At 52.5% G+C, this 18,811-nt stretch overlaps 1 protein-coding gene across 5 annotated transcripts in view; it reads left to right on the top strand.

Moving 5' to 3' along the window:
* Positions 1–18,811, top strand: part of ANKRD11 (ankyrin repeat domain containing 11) — a 137,104-nt gene that overhangs the window by 90,493 nt on the left and 27,800 nt on the right. For 4 of the 5 annotated variants that reach the window (XM_065848301.2, XM_065848300.2, XM_071814541.1 and 1 more), the window contains one exon: positions 10,664–10,808. In XM_065848301.2, the coding sequence (XP_065704373.1) occupies positions 10,722–10,808 (87 nt within the window). In that variant the 5' untranslated portion in view covers positions 10,664–10,721. Of the gene's footprint in view, positions 1–5,168; positions 5,523–10,663; positions 10,809–18,811 lie in introns of those variants that run through there. The other variant, XM_071814540.1, reaches the window with a different exon arrangement.

Raw genomic sequence — 18,811 nt, forward strand, 5'->3', positions numbered from 1 at the left:
TTCCCCTGTACAAGAATAAACCCTTTTTGGTAAATGCATTCCTGTGTCTTTATATACAATAGATCACCTTCAATAGCATTGTAGTTTGAGCGATGGAAATGGAGGAAGAAGAGAGGGGAGCTGCAGATTTGCAGAGAATTAACCTTGATTTGATTCTTGGCAAACCAGCAGCAGGACTCTCGTTGTGCCCAAACCTTTCCTGCCATCCCTGGGAAGAGGATGGACACTCGGTTCTTACGTGCGCACGGCCGGGGTCACTGGCAGCGAGCAGAGCCAGGGACAGCCGAGCCAGCGCCTGCTGCACCGGGAGCGGGGAAACCAGGTGGGGAATTTGGCTTCTGAAACAAAACGAGCAGGAGTGACGAAGGTAACGGGCAAGGTGCTTCTTGCTGTACACCTGGCAGCCTGTGCACAGGCGTGTGGTTTGCTGGGAGCCTGTCAGGAGCCACAGCGGGTTCTGATCCTGTTGTGCAGCGTGTTGAACAGCGGCGTGGCCGTGGCTGTCGGCAGCAGACACGGCTGCAGACGGAGCTGCGAAATCCGCTGTTCTTATCAGCGTGGTGGGGCTGGGGGAGTAGTGTGGAAAGTGTGGTGACAGTTTTGCTGGGACAGGGAGCAGCGGTGGTCAGGAGGAAGAATTAACAGAGCAAAACTGTGCGGGGGCAGCTCCAAGAGCAGAGCGGTGTGTGCGGCTGCCTGGGAGCCCCAAAATCTGCCCAGCAGCCCCGAAATCTGCCCAGGAGCACCGGTACCTGCCTGGTGGCCCGAAATCTGCCCAGCAGCCCCGGTACCTGCCCGGCAGCCCCTCCACAGCATCACTCCCTATCCCTCGCTGCCAGCACTGCCGCACAGACCTGGGAACCATCAGGAGCCTTTCCCCTTGCCCAGCCCGGCTGTTGCCCAGTGCTGGCTTCATACCGGGCTCGCTCCACAATGCACAGTGTGTTGTGAGAAAGGGAAAGGCTTCCCTGCACGAGCACTGCATTGACACAAAACCCAAACTTTATATGGCCAAGACTTATTCCCCAAGTTCCTTCCACACTTACAGACTTCCCTGTTTAATGGGAGCTATGAATCAATCTTTTCCATATCTGGAATATTGTGTCCAGTTCTGGCCCCTCAGTTCCAGAAGGACAGGGAACTGCTGGAGAGGGTCCTGCACAGGGCAACAAAGATGATGGAGTGGAGCATCTCCCGTGTGAGGAAAGGCTGAGGGAGCTGGGGCTCTGGAGCTTGGAGAAGAGGAGACTAAGGGCTGACCTTATTAATGTTTACAAATATATAAAGGGTGAGTGTCAGGAGGATGGAGCCAGGCTCTTCTCAGTGACAACCAATGATAAGACAAGGGGTAATGGATTCAAACTGGAACACAGGAGGTTCCACTTAAATATGAGAAGAAACAACTTCTCAGTGAGGGTGCCAGAGCCTGGCCCAGGCTGCCCAGGGAGGTTGTGGAGTCTCCTTCTCTGCAGACATTCAAACCCGCCTGGACACCTTCCTGTGGAACCTCAGCTGGGTGTTCCTGCTCCGGTGGGGGGATTGCACTGGATGGGCTTTCGAGGTCCCTTCCAACCCCTGACATTCTGGGATTCTGTGGAGGAAGAATATCACATGAGTTTGGTATTTTGCTGGGAGTGCAGTGGATTTGCAGCCTTGATGCCTTGTCCCACGCTGGGTTTGGTCGCTGGCGGTGGGTTTGGCTGCTGCACATCGTGGCGGAGGGTGATACCTGTAAGGGCTGGAGGTGGGACATCAGCCTGGCTGTGGTCCTGGGCTTGGTACTGGAGAAGGAACCTCCTTCAGAGCACAAGCCAGCTCAGGTGCCTTGGATATTCTCAGGTGCGGATCTCCTGCCAGGGTGTTTTGGGGTTTAGGAGCCTGGTTTTCTGAAGCCGGTACGGTGTTCTGGTGCTGTCGGCTGGCGATGGCCTCCGGGTCACCTGCTCCAAGGCAGGTTCTCGCCAACACCCAGGGGGAATTATCCTTCTTGTGCCTTTCCAGTATTGGAGGGTGAATAAAACTTTGAGGAATGTGTTAACAGAAGCATTGGGAGGCTAATGTGGCACTTCTGATAGTACCCTCTGTTAGTGAAATCCTCTGGTCTGGAAAATCAGAGCATCTCAGCTTTCCCTGTCTTCCCTTCTCTGCTGGAATGATATTTAAAGGTTCAGGGTTATTTCTGGATTTGTGTTTTATTTTGGTTTTGGTTTTTTGTAGCGTCCATCTCTATTCAGTTGTTGCCCTGTCATTTAAAAGCTGCCAGTAGGATAGCAAACAAATACCAGTTTTGCTGCAGAGTGTTTTGTATATGGATAAAACCTCCGTCTAGAACCCACTGGCCTCAGTTGAAAAGGAGAAAGAAACAGAGAGCCAGAGCGAAACTCCTGGATTTGCAGATGCCAAACAGGAGTAAATCACTGAAGTTCTGTGTTTGCTGTTTCTCCAAAGCTTGATGCCTTCAGGGCTTCTGCCTGAAAAGTGGCAATGTGTGAGATTTTCTTCTGTCGCCTGGTACTTGCTCCTAAATCCACCAAAATAAGCTGAGGTTCCCAGGCCTGGGGGAAGCTTTGCATGTTTGCAGTAGGCACGAGGCTGCTGTGGTGGGAGAGGGAAACCGCCAGGAATTGTGCAAGAGCGGGGAGGAAGATGAATGTTTTGCTGAGATTACCCTGGGCTTTTCATGCTCACAGCTGGGAGATGATGTTATGTGGCTGTTGCGACACTGTGGATTGAACATGAGTTTAAACGTGGACATCCTGCAGGATTTGTTCCAGTCCCCAGGGCTGGAGGAGGCTTTTTGCTGGGGTGTATCCGGTGTCTTGTCCTGGCTTGAAAGGTCCCATTGCAATGACCATGACACCTTTGGCAAAAGATTTTTGGGGTTTCTTTCTTCCTCATGTAATTAACGTGCTTCATCATCATCTCCTCTGGGTTCAAGGACTTGTTTAAGTCATGCAGGTTTCTTTGTAGTAAAAGCTGGTCTTTGTCTTTGACTTTAACATAATGAAGCATGTAATTGGACAGGACTGGGGCAAGAGTCTTGGAATTTTACTGCAGCGTGTATGTACATTGTATATGTGGATATCTTTGTCAATACATGTGTGTGCATGCACAGAGAAACACACTAGGAACATGCAGCGTTTATTGAATTAAAGCAGCCGAACTCTGAGGGCCAGCTCTCAATTCGCTGGTGAATTCTCCCCCTGCATCCCAGCCCAGCTGTGCCACGGCAGCACAGACACCAACTTCCCAGGGCAAACACAGCACAAAGTTATTGGTGATTTAACCACATAATGGAGACACCTCTGCTAACTTAGGCGGCTGAAAATAAGCTCATTCTGCTTTCTGTTCCCTTCCCGAGCCTTCCCTTTCTGCAGCAGATGGGGCTTGCAGGAGCTTTCTGTAGGGATGGCGTTTGCCCCGCAGCCTCCCCTCGGGACACAGCACCAGTGCCAGGACTGGGAAGGTGGAAGATGTGCAGGTGGGGACAGAGCTGAGCATGCCAGCAGACCCTGCCAGCCCCTGGCACCCATGTCCCCACGCTGCCACCGGCACAGCTCACTGCCAGCACCCGCAGGCACCGCCGCTCCATCCGCTGCCCTCGACTTCCCTTAGAGCCAGTCAGTATTGCATCAAGGACAGCAACGGTCAGGAATTGTCTGTGCTAACATGTTTCTCCATCTTGCAAATCGGGCCCAGCTTGTTTTTGGTTCTTGGCTGATGTTCACAAAGCCCTTGAGCTGTGCTTCAGCAGAGCAAACCACAGCCACAGCCGCCTGCTGGCACGGGGGGACCCAGAACCCAAACGCCCCAGTTCCCAAACCGGCCTGGGAACACAGCAGATCATGCAGATTCGTGTTGGTTGGTAAATTTTGCCAGAATAAAGCAGCCCTGGGGAATCCCCGTCTGTCCCGCTGCCGGGACCAGGCAGGCTCGCAGCAGGGGCTGGACCGTGCGTGCCGGGGCGGCTCGTCCCGCTCACATCTCCGTGAGCTGCGAGTTGAGGCTTCGCACTCCCCAACACATCAGGGTTGCATTTCTCTCCTCTTTTCTGTGTGCAGCATGGTTGAACTGACTTTTTTCCTCTTAAATGCATGTGACGTGCGATACACTGTGCAGTCTGCTGAAAGTCAGCATTGCCTATCCCTCTGTAGGTGCACAGCTTGGCTTTGTATGGCTCTTTGGGATGTGCTTAATTAGAGCAATACTTTTCCCCATATGCAGCAGCAGTGCGAATAACTGAGTGGAGTTTATCACTGTTTGAGGGAGGTTGATGTGCAAGCAGTCTGGCAGATGGTTGCATTGGCAGACATGGTTACAGCTCTCCCCTGGTTGAAGCCTGATGGGTTTCTGTGTGAAGCAGAGGGGAGATGGACAAAACAATGAGTCCAAATGGGTGATCTAGACCATCCCAAGGATACCGGTGCTGTAATGGCAATTCCACTCTGAGTGATGGTGTGGCAGCGCCCTGCTCCGCTCCAGCCTTCCTGTCACACACCGCCCGCTCCAAAGGTTTCCCCATCGCAGCTGATCCCAGACTGCTGCTCGGAGAACCGACTGAAACAACAATTTTTAACCTTGGCCAGAAACCAGAGAGTCAGCGGCATCCAGAAGTGGAGCAATATCAAGAGGCAGCTGCATATAGATAATTGAGGGAAGGGTTTGTGGGAAAAACTGCTCCCGGAGAAACCACACAGGCAGAGAGGTTGCTCGTGGGTTCAGGGTGCTGTCAAGGCTCGCTTGTATTTCGGACATTGTGTATCCTGAGAACGGTCCCAGCTGGAGTATTCTGACTCACAGGGCAGAAATTTCCAAATATAATCTCGTTAAATAGCAGCAGTTTGTGTAGTAGAAAATCTTAAGAGTTGTCATAATTCAAGACCATTGCCTGCTCTTCAGATGCTGGAGCGGGAAGTGATGCCTTTGGGTGACATGTGGAGGGACTGTGGTTTGAATTTCACCCCTTACAGGGATGGTTTTGTGTAGCGAGTCATCGCTCGAGAACTGCTGAGGATATGGACTTCGACAGTGCTCAGTGAGGTCTTGAGCATCATCTTGGCCGCGGTCCTTGGAGACGTGGGTGCACGTCCATGTGCGCAAATCACTCAGGCTGAGCTTCTCCGTTGCTTTATTTTCTGCAGGTCCTAATAAACACCGGGAAAGTGCATCTGTTTCACAAATGATTGAAATACTAACAGCTACCTTCATTCGCTTGGCTGGCGTGTGTTTGAGAAAGCAAGCAAGCCTGGACCGAGCCCCACGCAAACCCATCCCGCAGTGTCAGGAGGTCAGGAAGCACTGTGGGTTAAGGCGAAATAAATATTTGAGAGAGGTGGAAGAAAGGACTGTTTTTGTGGGGACCAGGCGTTGATTCTGAGAACAGGAAAGAAGGAGCTGCGCAAAGAGCTGAAGAAGGATGTTTCATCTGTAGGAACTCCTGATGAGCAGCAACATCCCCCTTTAAAAACCAGAAGCAAAAAGATAGCAAGTTCCCCAGGGGAAAGAAAGATGTTGGGTTGAAGGTGAGGATGTGACGGAGCTGTGAAAGTGGGGTGACCCTTCATGTCCCCACAGGCAAGTGCACTTTTCAACCGCTGCATTTGGGCAGGGAAACGCAGAGATCCCTCCATCTCCCTTGTTTTGGTAACAGCTGCAAGAATTAACACCTCACGCTGCGCTATCTTATTAATAGCTAATGGTTGTGGTTACCTGGTTGTAAGGCCAGTGCCTGGAACACGCCGTGTTTGCCGTGCCAGCTCCCGCCGCCCCGCGCTGTGTACCGTGCTGGGGAAAATGGACTTTGCTCTTCTGGAGCCGAGCTGGAGTGCAACAAACAATGGTCCCTTGTTCCCCAAAGTGCACGTCCTGCCAGTGCTCACAGCCAGGTTTAGGTACTTACCCTGAGCTGTGTAGGCCTGACAGGTAAAGGAAAAACTGGTGAGGATCTGGGCTTTGGTGCTGGGAAGAGCACAGAATGGGTTGTGCATGGGCAGCGCTGGGCTGAGGATGTGATGGTGGCTTTTTTGAACACACAGCCTGTTAGTGACGAACACAGGGACTTAAGCGCAGGTGTCACCGTTAGGCACGGCTCAGGGACGGGCTGCACTGGGGGACAAATATCTTGGTGATGGAGAAAGGCACGGTTCAGCATGTTGAAAGACCTTAATTTACAGTTTTTCTCCCCACACTTTCTAGTGCTAAGGCCAGGGGAATAAAATTTTGTGTGTGATCTATGCAAATTGTTATTTTAAGGCAATATTCAAAGATTCGAGGGCACCTGTTTTTTTGGGACGGGGCCCTTGAAAGGAGCCTGAGATTTTAAAATTCTCATGTTTCAGCAGGCCTTGTTCATATTCCAACCTTTTCAGACCAAACAAATGTGTTGAATTTGTGCAAATAACGTCTGTGCCTCTAACTGCCATCCTCACACTGGAGTTTTTTGTAATGGCCAAGAGCCTCCAGCCAGCTTTCTTCTTATTGTCTGGCATTTCAAGAAGCCTGCGCAAGCTTTTTTTCCTCCAAGCTGTCAGGGTATGGGCAGGATGCACCGCACGGGTCCCGGACATGAGTTGATTTGTTGTGGCTCCAGCTGGAGATGACGGGAGCCTGTGGGGCCGGTCCCACGGGGGTGCAAGGGCAGAGGGGCTGAAACGGGCAGGACTGGGCAAAGCTGTTGCTCTGCCTTGGATATAAATCTGGAAGCACTGGAGGACTTCAGCGCTATTTGCTTTTACTCCTGTCAAATATGGATGCTGCTTGCTGTGCCTGTGAGGGCAGGAGGGGTAGGGGTAAGGGACTTAATGTACAGCGAGTCCATTGGGTTCATTAACAAGAAATCCCTCCTGCGAGTGGGGTCCAGCCGTGTATGTCTCGGTCTGTCCCGATCTGTTCATCGCCTTCACTGGGAGCCCAGTCCCGGCTACTGGGTGTGCCTGGTCCCCACAGCCTCCCAACCAGCCTGATGGGACACACCACCCTCCTTTCCCTTCCCATCCCTTTTGGGGCCACTGCCTTTTGACACCCTCCTCAGAAATGCTTGGTCTCCGTGTGTGGCTTTGGCTTGGCATGCCCTGGGCAAAATAAAAAAAATAATAATGAAAAAAAAATCTGCTGATTCCTCACTCCAGCAAGGACAGAGGACAGGATTGGTGGGGGGGGGGGGGTGTGTGCAAGGGGTGATCGTGGCTCGAGCGGTCCCGTGGTTCGAGGGGTGCTGATGGCTTAGGGTTGCTGATAGCTCAAGGGGGTCTCATGGCTCGAGGGGTCTCATGGTTCAGGGTTGCTGATGGCTCAGGGGTGTCTCATGGTTGGAGGGGTGCTGATGGTGAAAGGGTGTTGACAGCTCAAGGGGTTCCATGCCAGTGAGCACAGCCCCCATAGCCGGGCCAGCTGCTGACTGGGGAAAACATCTCATTTTGTTTTCCCAAAGAGATGCGAGGGATTATATTCTGTTGCACTCACTCCATCTCCCATTTCTTATTGTGCAGCAGACATATAATAATCCAGTTCAAGGGGCTTAGTTAATTGTTTCCTAAATAGGAAGGGTGCTGATTGTTTCCTGGTAGGGGAGTGAGGTGCAGAGGGGTGTTGTGGAAAGGGGGCGGCTCCTCCAGCTCCCAGATTAAGGAAGGATTGAAGCCAAAGTGTAATTGTGCAGCCCTAGATTTGTGACTTTGAAGCACTCGGCTGTCAGTCCACTGAGCTGGGGATCGCTCTTCCAACCCGGGAGTTTGTACCTCCCCTCTGACTCTTATTAAACGTGCTTAAAAATGAAATGAAGACTGCGAGCCTTGTTGGTAATTGTTGTGCAAATGTAATACTCCCTCCAAGCTGTTAAACAGGCCAGTGCTCTGTTTACACGCGAGGCAGCCAGCTTTCCAAGTGTAATGAGTCAGCGAGATGAACAGAAGGGGTGCAGAATTAATCTGGCATCCGTCTGGCCTTTTCTCAGTTAAACAGGTTTTGGAAGCTCCACGTGAATAGGTACCTACCCCGGTTACAAACAGCCACAAAGACGTCGGGAGTGGGGAGAATTTATTTGAGAATAAGTTGACAGCGTGCAGGCCATGGAGCAGTTTTACTGAGGCACTGGAAATGACGTGGTTTTAATTTTTGGCTGTTTGTGGTCCGGAGCAGAGTGTGTCCTGGTCCAGCTGTGCTGGCCCTCGTGCTCATGACCGGCGCAAGTGAAACTGCTTGTTTTTCATATCGTCTGCAAGTGCAAATAAATTTCCATTGCCTGGCACGTCTGAATTTCCACTTCTTAGGTTTGCAGTGAATATTGAAGTGAATCTGTGCGGGTGGGCGACTCCATGTCCTCCGCACTGACCTGGCGCTCCTGCTGGCTCCTGTCTCCTCCCCGGCACATGCTCCGGCACCTTAATGAGCACTAGGAGGTGAGACTGAGGGGAAAAACATTCTTAAACTTTACAAATCGGTTAGTGATGGCTGACAGAGTGAGTTCTCGCGGCTGTCAATGTCTGAAGCCACTTCTGGAAGAAGCAATTGCAGTGCCTGGGACCATCGATGTGCACGGGACACCTCAGGCTCCAGGGCGTTCAGTGGAGCTGGTGGCACCTCGGTGTCGCTGAGCCCTTGGCTGGGAGTGTGAGGACAGTGCGGCCGGAGCTGCTGGCTCTTGGCTGCAGGTTCTGTGAGCTCCAGGCTCTCTCCACGGGGCCGAGCATGCCCAAGCACGGCCTGGCTGCCTTTTTAAGGTGCTGTTTTCAGTCAGCCCTTGTGGTGCTTGAACTCTGGCACCGGTGCTGGGCTTCAGGCCCTTCAGATGATGAAGAGCAGGAATTTGGACGCGCAGATTTCTGCAGCCATTCCCTCGCTCTAACAGAAGATTTTTCTCTTTGCATTTTCTCGTTATGGACATGCTGGGTGCGTATACTGAATTTTCTGCACTCTCCCCAGCTGCAGCGATGAGGAAAGCTGATCAGCCTGCTCATGTCTTTGCCAGTTCGGATCCTTTCCTGCTCTTGCATCCAGAAGGAAAGGGCTGGGGTCCCAAAACTCAGCACGACAGCTTGTCCCCGCAGGGAGCAGGGGGCACAAAAAGGCCTCAGTCCCCAAAAGCCTCCGTTCCTAAACACGGGTATCTGTCCTCCTGTGGTGCAGGTGGAGGAGTCAGGGTGGAGGATGAGCTGCCTTGGAAAGCAGAGTCTCTGCTGAAGATGCCAGCGCCGGGGTGTCTTAGCACTGTCTGTGCCTGGTGCTTTGGTCTGGGAATTTGTGCTGCTGCGGGGCTGGGATGGGGCTTCTGAATGACTTTGAAAAAAAAAAAAAAAACAAACCCACAAACCAAACCAAAGGACCCTAAATCCTCTGAAGCGTAAATCAAGCACTTAAATTATGAAGGGATTTCCAGGGAACTTGTAAAATACAAGGCTGATGAAAGCGCCATGCTAGTGTCCCTCCAGCCTGTGCCGCCATGTCCTGCCCCGGCGGCTGCGGTGCTGGGACCAGCACCCGGTGAGAGGCGCTGGGCTCTGCTGGTGCTGCCGCGACACGGGTCACAGTCCCCAGAGCTTCGTCCCCTCGCCTGAGCACACCAGAGGGTTTGGCTCCTCTCCTCTCCTCTGTTTTCTCTCTCTCCCCACCCACAGAATTCCCATCTTGTGATGGAGCACTGCATGACTCTGTTCCTGGACAATTTCCTGCAATTGTAGCTCTGCAGAAACCCAGCCGCTATTATAAGAAGTTAATGGGTGCAATGTGTAGCGTTGTCAGGTGGCAATTAGCTGGGGAAAGAGTTTTCAAATGGTGCCTGTTTATGCCGTTTCAGCGTAAGTACGAGACCTTTGCTGTAGGGCTTGATGTGGGTCACTTCTTGGAGATATACTGTTGCACCGATGCTTTTTAGCCTCTGGTCTCCAGAGAGGAGATATTTTTATTCACCTAAAAAGGCCTCGCCTGCCTTGGCTTCAGACAGTGTTTCTGATCCCTGTTGTAGCTCATGCTTTGCTGTATTTCAGATGTCGGTTGTCTTTTCAGCCCTGTAACCAGGCAACACATGGCAGGAGCAGGCAGCGCTTTGTTATTCCCCAAATTGTCTCACCTGGGCCATGACTGCGGTGCAGGGTGAGGAGACTGTGGCGAAGCACCCAGAACACTGGGCCCCTTTGCCCGTGTCTGGTCTTCTCTCATAACGGTGGCATGTTCAAGAAGCGCATTTTATAAGTAGGTTTTGTAATTTAGCGATGCATGTATTGTTGCTGCGAGTGTCTGGGAATTTGGGGTGACAGACGAGGTGTCCCTGCCCCAGACACCGGCCCGGGATCTCTGTCCCCACACCCCAGATGGAGCTGTAGCCACAAGAAGCTCTATGCAGCTTTGTAGTGATGCTGTAGATGAAGAACAGGAGGGATGTTGCTCTCTGTTAGGGCACAACCCGTTTTAGGCCATGCCTCGCACAAGAAACAAGCCATGTTTGCAGCTGCAGGTCCTGGCTTGCTCCCTGTGTGGAAGGTGCAGGAGCCAGCAGCGGGTTTGCCTGCTCTGGTCTGCGGTGCACGGCACTTGGAGCTGCTCTACCATCCTGGGGTGGCCATTGGAGAGCTCGGTAGGGATCCATCCCTGCGGGAAGCATCTTGCCTTATTTCCCCAGTGGAAAGATCGTTTTGAGACATCTAACTTCTCTTTTCCTCTCTCTAAACAGACGGTTGATGATGAGGCGATGGCAGCATAAATGAAGATCAAGTAAGGAAGGCAGAACGATGCCCAAGGGTGGGTGTTCTAAAACACCACAGCCAGAAGATTTCTCTCTCAGCAACGACATGGTGGAGAAACAAACGGGGAAAAAGGTACTGTGTTTGGTTCACTTGCCATCTTCATTAGGGCTGCTGCCCCTTATGCCTGATGTCTTCAAGCTGTGGCCGTATTTCCTGTGGCCAGAGGTTGCCATGGGTTTTCATCAGCAGAACCAGGTCTGTGTGTTGGCACTGCCACCAGCGGGCTCCGCGTCATTTCTCAGTGGCTGCAATTCCCAGGCAGTGCCGCGGAGACCCAGCCAGTCCGAGCCATGGGGGATGCTTTGGTAGGTTCCCTCTGCAAGTAGTGCACATTTTTAAGGCTTTCTGCAGTACGCTGGGGAAGAACCGAGTAACGCAGGATGGCGCAGGCGCGTGCTGTGCCAGGGAGGAGTTTCTCCTCCTCCCTCTGTGGCTGGAAATGCTGCGTCTGTGTCAGACTCGGCTGCTCTTACCTCACCCAGAGTCTGGGCTCTGAGCGTGGCCTGACCAGCCCCAGCATGTGAGCTGCTCTACTGGAGCCTCGGCTGCTGGGGCTTCGTTGCAAGTGTTCGGGTTTTGACTGGGCTTGAGGTGAGATTATCCAGATGAAATCTGAGTTTGAAAATAAATAAGTTCATGCTTCTCTCCTTCATTCCCAGATTTCTCGTTTTGCTCCAGACTCAAGCTTTGCCTCCTCTCGTTCAGCTTTTCTTCATGCTTCTCAGTATTATTAGTTGTGCCAAAAGCTCGGTATGGATACCTTTAAATAAAAATTAAAACCTACATCTACTGCATTGTGCTATGGAAAAAAATGCCATCCGCTTTCCTGTCACCTCCTTGTCGCAGTTCCTCAGCATCCCCCAGGAGCTCCTGCCAGGCCCCGCCAGCTCAGGCTGAGCTTTGTGAGCACCAGCGATGCCACGTCACTCGCTCTGTCGCTTCCCCTATTGATGACACTAACTCCTCTTATGACTTAAGTCACACTATTGCCAAAAAAGGAAAATGACAAATAACCATTGGGAAAATCCCAGGCGGAAATTTGGTTATTGTATGCGCTGGGAGCACCTGCCCCGTTCCCTTTTCTGCGTTGCCGAGTGTGCGGGTCGGGCACGGGAGCCGCCCCGAGAGCAGCAGCGTAGCTTCTGCATGGATGCTCTGCTGGGGGGACAACAACTGGTGACCCAGCTGCGCTGCTGCAGCGGGGACACACCAGCGTTTACCATGGCAAACGAGGCTGAGCGCAGCAGCGCAGGGTATGCAGATACGGGGTTTTGTCTGCGCCGCGTAAGAAGCTTACTGTTGGCGCAGGTGCTTCGGGAGGGAGAGGATCAGTTATAATATGAATCAGTTCCCCTTTTATTTCATCCACTCGTGGCAGCTTAAAGGCTGCATGTTATTTACAGAGCAGGTTTGTTGAGCAGCGCTAGGGATGCCGGGAGCTGGAGTTATCTCCCGCTGGCTAAATAACTAGGACACGAATAATTTTATGCTTCCCATTCAGAGGCGTCAGCCTTGGAAAGTGGTATCGAGTGAGGATGGGGAAGAGTCTTTCTGCTCACTTAATTCTGGTCATCTCAACAGAGAAAAAACTTGAAGGCTCTTGTCCTCCAGGGACCGAGCTGAGATCCAGCCTAAGTGGCCCAAGCACAATGTGCAGCAAATCGCCCTGTTTCTGGTTAACTCTGAAGCGTGAGCTGGAGCGGTGACTCAGGGTAAAAGCACTTGGTTGTTAGACCTCCACCTTCCAGATTAACAACCTCCTCCTTCCAGACTGCTCTGCCTGCCTGTCAAGCAAGCCACTGCTTTTGATTTTGGGCAGAGCCTGAGCGGCACGCAGGGACCTGCACCTCGGGGCTGCCTGCCGTGGCGCATGGGGCAAGCGGAGCAGAGCAATATCTGCATTGCCACTTAAGTGTTTTCCTCTCAACGCAACCTTCCTGTTGATGGTTAACCTTAAACAGGCTTTATGTTGGGGCTGTGAAGCCCCAGCTCCAGAGGCGTGGAACAGCACAGGATGTTCGGTGGTCCTGGTGTCCGGGCGGGCTGAGCGCTGCAGGAAACACGCGGGTTCTGCACTCGGACACGTTGCAGCCGCCTCCCCGGGAGGCTGCCCTTGCTGCAGAGGGCTCCTGCCCTGTGGAAGAGGATGTGAGCTTCTGCCTTTCAGCTCTAGAGCTAATTACAAGAGGGAACTCCTCCTAGCTCTGCTCCCTGGCCTCTCATGTGAAGGACGCGGTAACTAGTGAGATGTCGTTTGCACTGGCGCAGCCACGAGCGCAGAGTGGTTTAAAGACCGTGTCTGTGTTGCCCTCCAGGGCCGACGGCGTCAGATGCTTCATGTGTGTGGCTGTTGCTGAGCGAGGAACTGTTTCTGCCGGGGTTGACGGGGTGGCCGGTCGGGCTCTACCAGCCTTATAAGGCTGCTCACAGCCTGCCCGGGGCGGGCGCTGGGCGGCCCCGGGGGCTCCTTCTGTTTGAGTTCAGTCTGAAGGGGTTTATAAAAATATGTATGCCATATATGAATAATACTTCTTTCTGGTGTAGATGCACAGATGTACCAGACGCAGATTACTCATGACTTAGACTGAGCAGAGCATCGCAGCAAGAGCGATACCAGTCGTCGAAACCATTTCCTGATGTGCCAGGACCTCTGGCTGTGCGGTCACACTGACTGCTCGGGGGTTGCGGCAGAGGAGTTGTCTCTTTATGGCAAAACGCTCCCGCTTGCATAGTCCAAATTGCATTTTTGCTGCAGCAGTTGAACACTGAGCAGAACAGCACTTGGCCCTCAGTTCTGGATGTGCTTGTAGTAACTGAGCAAACTGGGCAGGCAGTGTTGGGGAAATGCTGACGGTGCTGATGTCCCCTGCGCCCGCGTGATGGGTGGTGGGTCCTGGGTGAGGAAGCCTCATTGGGGGTCACAGTACCTCACTGTGGGACACGGTACCTCTCTGGGGGTCACGGTACCTCACTGGTACCCATTCTGGATCAAACTCAGTTTGCTTCCACAGGAGTGAAGGGGAAAAACTACTACACCTTTTATCCCTAATAATTTTAGTTGTATAAATACATTTTCCTCCTATTTCTTTATTTTTCCTGCTGTTCAAAAAAGTTTTTGCTTTTGCTCCTCCCTCTTCTCCCAATTCCAGAAAAGGGAACATAGTCTTTATTTCTCGTTTCTTCTTGAAACACTTTGGGCTGTTGGGTGTTCCCTGTGCCGGGCTGTGTGTGCAGCACCCACCAGGCCCGACATGCCAGAGCTCAGGGTGACAGACACCGCAGAGCGACGTTCCGAGGAGACCAGCAGCCCGTGGGCATCGCAGGGTATTTCTTACACACCTGGAGCTGGAGGCACATGGAAACAGGGCTTCAGTTCCAGGTGTCTCCATACTCTGGGTAGAAATGCTCTCCATCCCTGTTTGTAATGCGGGGTGCAAACCCTTCTGCCCCGTTTCTCCCCCCACGGCAGAGCCCTGTTCAGGACACGACCGACTCCTGTCTGCGTTAGTGCAGGGGAGCTCCTGCTCTCCCAGCGTTTTGTTTTTTTGCAGCGTGGGTTGTTTTGCCCAAGGCAGCAGTTCGGTGTGTAAGGTCGGCGTGGGCATCACCCAGGGGCACCGCGCTGGAGCCCTCAGTCCTTCTGGGTTTCTCCCAGGCGACCGGCGCCGCTTTTGTTCCTTGCTCCTTATTTTTTTACTAGCGCTACAACTTGAAATACTTTCATTTTGGAGAACAAAGGGCTGTGGGGATTTCCATTGCTGGTAATGCAAGTCTTTGCAGAAGAGGCTGGGCCGTGAGTCAGGTTTTGTTGGTGTGAGTGCGGGTTCTGGCGGGGCCATGGTGCAGGTCTGTGCGGTGCAGGTCTGTGCGGTGCAGGTCTGTGTGGTTCAGGTCTGTGCGGTTCAGGTCTGTGCGGTGCAGGTCTGTGCGGTGCAGGTCTGTGCGGTTCAGGTCTGTGCGGTGCAGGCCTGTGTGGTTCAGGTCTGTGTGGTGCAGGTCTGTGTGGTTCAGGTCTGTGCGGTGCAGGCCTGTGTGGTTCAGGTCTGTGCGGTGCAGGTCTGTGCGGTGCAGGTCTGTGTGGTGCAGGTCTGTGTGGTTCAGGTCTGTGCGGTTCAGGTCTGTGCGGTGCAGGTCTGTGCGGTGCAGGTCTGTGTGGTTCAGGTCTGTGCGGTGCAGGTCTGTGTGGTTCAGGTCTGTGCGGTGCAGGCCTGTGTGGTTCAGGTCTGTGCGGTGCAGGTCTGTGCGGTGCAGGTCTGTGCGGTGCAGGTCTGTGTGGTTCAGGTCTGTGCGGTGCAGGTCTGTGCGGTTCAGGTCTGTGTGGTTCAGGTCTGTGTGGTGCAGGTCTGTGCGGTGCAGGTCTGTGCGGTGCAGGTCTGTGCGGTGCAGGTCTGTGTGGGCGCTGGCGGCACAACCCAAATCAGCCCTGCTGCCTGCAGCTGCAAAACAGCCACACGTAGCTCAGCTGCTCTGCTGGAAACACACGTTTCTTTGCATGGGTTTGTATGTGGCAGATTTTTGCATCTAAAAGAACTGCATGTTTGGTCTTGCTTTGCAAACCGATGTTTGGACAATAAGCTGACGTGGCTTTTATTCGAATGTGTCGTTAATGACCTGAGCAGGTTGGTATCAGGTCTCTCTTGCTGATGAGCAATCGTTGCAGTCAGCACAGACACAGTTAAGCATCATCGAAGCATCGCGGCTTGGGCAGCTGCTGGAGCCGGTTCCTGATCAGTTCGTGCTCCAAACCCTGACAGTGGCTTCTGATGCATCTTTTACCTGCAGCAAGTGCAACTCAGGGTGGGTTCGGTTATTCATATTAGTAAATCTTACAAATAACATAATGTGACAGCAGGGGTTTTCCTGAAGTCGTGGTCTGCTCTCTGCCCTTTGCCAAAGCACCTTCTGTCAACACCAACAGAGGGAACTTGTTTCTGTTGCTGAGCTGCTCAGCACCCCCATTCCCCAGACTTACCCTATCCCGGCCTTTAGGAGCCCTGGGCCTGACTCACACACAGATGTTCGTACAAGCTTCTCTCCAACATCGACAAATTTGGGTTTACTCCTTTTGTGAAACCTGATTCTTGTGCCTTTCAGATGAGTCTGAGCTTAACTTTGAACAGGAGATGGCCTAAAAGTGAAGACAGGTTTTACTGAAGAAAAATACTACGTTCTTCATTACAAAATCGGAAACGATTAGAGAAGTAAAACTTAAAATAAGAAAATTAAAATGCACTATATTTTCAGGAATATGGGTCTCCAGGCTGCCTTAGTTTCTCTGTGGTGGTTTCACTGCAACAACTGCACGTCGCTGCTTTCCTGGGGGGAGCAAAGTTTGGATCTTCTTGGCTCCAATTAGTATAAAAGGTTATCATTCTGCTACTGTACAAATTAATCTTCAAAGCAGTGCTGGGACTGCCGCCACTTCCTTCGTTCCTTGGTGTTAATCTTGCTGAAGGTGCTAGCCGGGCAGCTCGCAGCTGGGTGCACATGGCATTTCCACGCAGGGCTCCCCGGCTGACCGGGAACAGCTTTTGCCTCATTCCTGTCTTCTTTGTCTTGCCTCTGGCACGGAGCTTTGAACAACATTGCGATAACTTTGTACAGGAAGTTGCATTTTTACCTGTCCTGCGCTTTATCCTGTTCCCGGGTGTGCGGAGATCCCGTATGGCATTGGCACAGCAGATGAGCGATCTGGCTGTGGGCTCCACAGCCCACCCGTGCCCACAGGTTCAGCCTTTCGCTCCACAGCAGCCAAATCCAAAGATGAGGGGAGTTTTAGAGAAGCTGTGTTGTAAACAAGCCGTCCTCAGTAGTGTGCTTTTAAGTGGGGTACAGGAGCAGTGGTGCTGCTGGCTGGTGCCTCAGCTGGGTCTGCAGGAGGCAGAGGGTATTCTGGGCAGCAGAGGACACGATGAGATGGGTTTGCTCCTGCTGAAATCTGTTTTAAGGTAACAGACAATGAAAAAATTGTACTTTTTTGCATTGAGCGCAATTGACGTCTTGTTGGAGTGCTCAACATGAAACTGGTGTGTGGAAGAATTGCTGGGGTGTAGGAAACCCCACTGGAGGGCTGGGGCTGAACCGTGTCCTGCCTGCTGCTACCAGAGCAGGCAGATTGTCACAGAGTCAATCACAGATGGTTTGTGTTGAAGGGACATTCCCAGCTCCCCCAGTGCCACCCCTGCCATGAGCAGGGACATCTTCACCAGCTCAGGTTGCTCAGAGCCCCGTCCAACCTGGCCTGGGATGTCTCCAGGGATGGCTCATCCACCACCTCTCTGGGAACCTGGGCCAGGCTCTCACCACCCTCAGGGGCAACAATTTCTTCTTCATGTCCAGCCTGAATCTCCCTCCTTTAGTTTAAAACCATCACCCCCACTGACACAGGGGTGGAACAGCCTGCTCGAAGGGCTGGGGTGGGGAAATTCCCGTCCAGACAGTGAGCACAGTCAGGGCAGGGACGTGTCACTTGTGAACTGTCAGCTGGGACTGTTCCACCTCAGGGTCTTGCAGAAGTGCCTCTCTCCCCCGGGGCTGTCACCGCTTGGTGCTGGCAATCCCGAACTGCAGGTCAGGTGTGAGAGGTGCAAATGCACCTCCCGAGTGTGAATCGGTGCCGGGTTTCACCAGCACGTTGTGGCCAATGTTGTGGCTCCCAACAGTGGAGTAGCTCAGGTGGTGCTGGTGCCCTTGGCGTGGGCAGCAGAGGAAGAGATGAGCATGTGGGCTTCTCTGGCTTTATGTTCTTTGTCTCAGACCCTGACTTTTAAGGGTAAAAATTGTTGGGCTGATGGTTGTCTTGAAGTGCAGTTGAAGTTTTTGAGGGGGATACTGGGGCCACATCCCTGCAGTCGTTACACTCCGGGAAGATGATGCTTTACCCACATCGACACAGCCTCAGGGTGCTCAGCACTGATGCAGTTAGTGGGGTTTGAGCGTTAAACTTGCACTAAACCAGGGAAGGAAAGGCCAGACCAAGTGACCTGTTTGCAACAAGGGGGTCCTAGGCAATGCTCCGTGGTCCCTGGCACAGGTTACACCTCGAGCTGCTCTGAGCAGCACCTGGTGATGGAATTGAACGAGCTTTTTCACGTCAGAAAAAAAAAAAAAAAGACAACAGCATTTAAATCCAGACCGTTTAAACGAAATGCCGGAGTGTTTATTTTGGCTGCTGTGACTTTGTCCTGTTGCTCCACTGACTCCCGTGCCAGGATGGGCTCTCGAGCGGGGCTGCCCTTCGTCGGGCTCCGAAAGACAGTTCTGTGCGCCTGAAGCTAACCATGCCTTGGCCACGAGAGCCACTGTCAGACAGGTTTGTTCACTTGTTTTACCAAAAAAGGGATTCCCCAGCCCATTTTTCCAGTGCTCACTGGGGCAAGTGAGGGGGGCGAGCGGGGGTGCAGCTGGTGGTGTCGCACTGCCCATCGCACCAGGGACGCGCCAGAAGAACCTGTTGGTCTGAGTGAACCGTTTCTCTTTAATCAATGGGCACAGTCTGGTCGCCAGAGAGAAGCTGGGGAAGGGGAAGAAGCAGCGTGTGTGGTGACACCGTGATCCTGTGACCGCTGGCACTGGAGCCACCCAGGACCTGGGTCTGTGCACACAGCATGACCCAGCCGCTCTAAACACAGGAATTTCACTCACATTTGCTTGTCTGATTTTCCAGAGATGGTCTGGCATGATTTAATGTATTGAGATTCTTTTACTTAATATAAATTTAAAGCTTAAGGTCTGGGATTTGCTGGGTTATTGAAATCAGATCTGTCACAAAGCTGCTCGTTCTGCCCTTGTTTCCAGAGCAGTGGCACAGTTTTCAAACCAGCAGCTCTTGCTCAAAATAATTCTGTGTCTCCAACAGCAGAAACACAAGTGCGTGACTTCAGTCTGTATATATTCTCAGCATGCTGAATTCTTGAAGTTTGAGTTATGTACCAGCTCTCACTGTTGCTGTCTCAATACTTGGTGATGTTGTCTCGCTCAGGATGTTTCTTCATAATTTCTTCCAGCTGCTCATCCCGAGCAGTCCCAGCATCACCTGCTGCACCTCAGTGCACATTAAAATCCAAACCCACACG

This window comes from Patagioenas fasciata, chromosome 13 (genome assembly GCF_037038585.1).
Source record: "Patagioenas fasciata isolate bPatFas1 chromosome 13, bPatFas1.hap1, whole genome shotgun sequence".
In the NCBI taxonomy this organism is placed as follows: Eukaryota; Metazoa; Chordata; class Aves; order Columbiformes; family Columbidae; genus Patagioenas; species Patagioenas fasciata.